Source organism: Octopus bimaculoides, chromosome 24 (assembly GCF_001194135.2).
Source record: "Octopus bimaculoides isolate UCB-OBI-ISO-001 chromosome 24, ASM119413v2, whole genome shotgun sequence".
Taxonomy (NCBI): domain Eukaryota; kingdom Metazoa; phylum Mollusca; class Cephalopoda; order Octopoda; family Octopodidae; genus Octopus; species Octopus bimaculoides.
The window spans coordinates 30,242,907-30,244,832 of record NC_069004.1 but is presented as its reverse complement, the minus strand read 5'-3'; the positions used below and the strand labels follow the sequence as shown (position 1 = coordinate 30,244,832).

At 39.6% G+C, this 1,926-nt stretch overlaps 1 protein-coding gene across 1 annotated transcript; it reads right to left on the bottom strand.

Annotated features, from left to right (window-relative positions):
• Positions 1 to 224: 224 nt before the first annotated feature.
• On the bottom strand, positions 225 to 1,920 carry LOC128250682 (uncharacterized). Its single transcript, XM_052976292.1, has 2 exons — positions 1,379 to 1,920; positions 225 to 292 (listed from the first exon to the last, which is right to left on the bottom strand). Exons 1-2 carry the CDS (start codon positions 1,884 to 1,886, stop codon positions 225 to 227), a joined length of 576 nt encoding a protein of 191 aa, XP_052832252.1. The 5' UTR covers positions 1,887 to 1,920.
• Between the last annotated feature and the right edge of the window lie 6 nt (positions 1,921 to 1,926).

The window sequence follows — 1,926 nt, the reverse complement described above, 5'->3', positions numbered from 1 at the left end:
AAGGATAAGGGCACAGAAAGTGTGTCAAGGCCTAATAGGAAGTGGTCTGGCTTCCTAGGGCTAAACAGCAGTAGTATATTCCCTTATTGGGAACAACTACTTTATCGCATCACTACTGCTTAAGTCTCTCTGAGAGATTTAGAAATTCGTTATTTCTAATATATATATATATATATATACACACACGCACTTCTTTTCCATATTAGTATAAATTATGAAATACTTCAGAATGAAATCAACTGACTCACCTGCATGACCATTCTTTTTGCATTGGCATTTTCTCCACCAGACACTGAGTAGAAAGAAAAAAAATTATCATCAACATCATCATTATCAGCAGTAGTAACATAATCAAGTGAACTGACATCACATACAAACACACTGACTTCTACATATACACACTCATATGATATGTGCTTACATAGGTGTGTGTGTGTGTATGTATTTATGTATGTGTATGGGTCTGTGGTATGTAGTTTGCTTTCCAAGCATGTGATGTTAGGTTCAGTCCGACTGTGTGGCACCTTGGCTCTGTGATTTCTATTATAGCCGTGGCCCAAACAAAGCCTTCTGGGTGGATTTTGAAAACAACAGAAAAGAACCTATTGCATGTATTTATATATGTATACACTAATATACACGTGTCTGTGTGTGTATACATATGTACATACATAATACACATACACACAGGTTTGTGTTCCATTGAGTTAAGATCAACAAAAAAATGTCCTCCATCTGCTTGAAGATAAATATCATTTAATGTATAGGCGCAGGAGTGGCTGTGTGGTAAGTAGCTTGCTTACCAACCACATGGTTCTGGGTTCATTCCCACTGCGTGGCACTTTGGGCAAGTGTCTTCTACTATAGCCTCGGGCTGACCAAAGCCTTGTGAGTGGATTTGGTAGACGGAAACTGAAAGAAGCCCGTCGTATATATGTATATATATATATATATATATATATATATGTATGTATGTCTATATGTTTGTATGTCTGTGTTTGTCCCCCCAACATCGCTTGATAACAGATGCTGGTGTGTTTATGTCCCCGTAACTTAGCGGTTCGGCAAAAGAGACCGATAGAATAAGTACTAGGCTTACAAAGAATAAGTCCTGGGGTCGATTTGCTCGACTAAAGGCGGTGCTCCAGCATGGCCGCAGTCAAATGACTGAAACAAGTAAAAGAGTAAAAGAGTATAAAGTATTAAATTGAGAGCCACTAAACATTTCTTGTCATTATAAACTCTGCCTGACATGGTTAAGCAGGTTTTATAATGACAAGAAACTACCTATTCACATGCATGTGTGCGAGAGAATGTGTGTGTGTGTGTGTGTGAGAGAGAAAGAGTGGGTGGGTGTATTTGTGTATGAAGAAATTACCTTGTTTTCGCTTCTTTGCAGGGGACAGCAAATTGGCCAAATGGGGTTGATTAGTTTGCTTCAGGGCTTCTACGAACACAAAGAAAGCCTTATCCGGTTTGCACATGATTGTATCAATGAGTTTTTTATTCATGGACGCTCCTTCAGCTTTGATTCGGTCCTTTTCAGACATTGTTAATACATTCTTCCCCAACAAATGATCAGATACCTCATCCGGGATCAAATTCTGCACTAACTCCACACGGTTGACCTGCAGCCATTTCTTGTGTTCTTCACTCATCATCTTTACATCTTCGCTGTCTTCCGATTCATCAACAACTGATCCCGACTGAGGAATAACTTCACTGGGAAGGCTCTTCATGCTTTTCTCAGACACCTCTACATTGGCTGATGGACTCGGCAATTGATCATATCCACTTATTAAAAGATTATCTTTCCTTGGCTGGTCGATTAGAATATTCTTTGATCCAGCAGTGTATATCTCTCCCACTTCACTCTGCAGCTCCATTTTCACGATGGTCACAGTGCCTGTTTTAAGAGGGCTTCTG

Excerpts from the sequence above, each read along its gene's own strand:
- LOC128250682 (XM_052976292.1), bottom strand. The coding sequence starts at position 1,886 with ATGGAGCTGCAGAGTGAAGTGGGAGAGATATACACTGCTGGATCAAAG. Across the intron at positions 293-1,378 it reads TGCAAAGAAGCGAAAACAAG|TGTCTGGTGGAGAAAATGCC; the intron begins GTAATTTCTTCA and ends CTTTCTACTCAG.